The 305-nt window shown below is 57.7% G+C and overlaps 1 protein-coding gene across 1 annotated transcript in view; it reads right to left on the bottom strand.

The window, feature by feature from the left end:
• The window catches only part of LOC119587776, a 3,190-nt gene that overhangs the window by 1,220 nt on the left and 1,665 nt on the right, over positions 1-305 (bottom strand). Inside the window, exon 2 of the mRNA XM_037936467.1 lies at positions 79-259. Coding sequence (XP_037792395.1) covers positions 79-259 — 181 coding nt within the window. The remainder of the gene's footprint in view (positions 1-78; positions 260-305) is intronic.

Raw genomic sequence — 305 nt, 5'->3', positions numbered from 1 at the left:
AGCTCTCAACCTACAAGGGCTCCATAATCCCAACGCCCCCCACAATATAACCCATCTAGCCATGACGCGTCCTTTTACCTGAAGACCCTCCTGAAGGCGGATTCCTTGGGGGTGACGAGCTCCTCCGGGTCGGCGTGGATGGCGCACAGGACCAGAGGGACGCACTCGAAGAGGTCGTGTCTGGCGGCCTCATCGAAGGGCTGACGAAGGAAGTCTGCTCGACGCGGCTCCAAGCTGCGGTGTCCTCGGAGGAGGCGGACTGTAATCAAAACGAGGCTTGTACGTGTATGTACGTATATACTGAT

Source organism: Penaeus monodon, chromosome 23 (genome assembly GCF_015228065.2).
Source record: "Penaeus monodon isolate SGIC_2016 chromosome 23, NSTDA_Pmon_1, whole genome shotgun sequence".
In the NCBI taxonomy this organism is placed as follows: Eukaryota; Metazoa; Arthropoda; class Malacostraca; order Decapoda; family Penaeidae; genus Penaeus; species Penaeus monodon.
The sequence above is the reverse complement of the archived record's forward strand: the minus strand, read 5'-3'. Positions and strand labels throughout refer to the sequence as shown.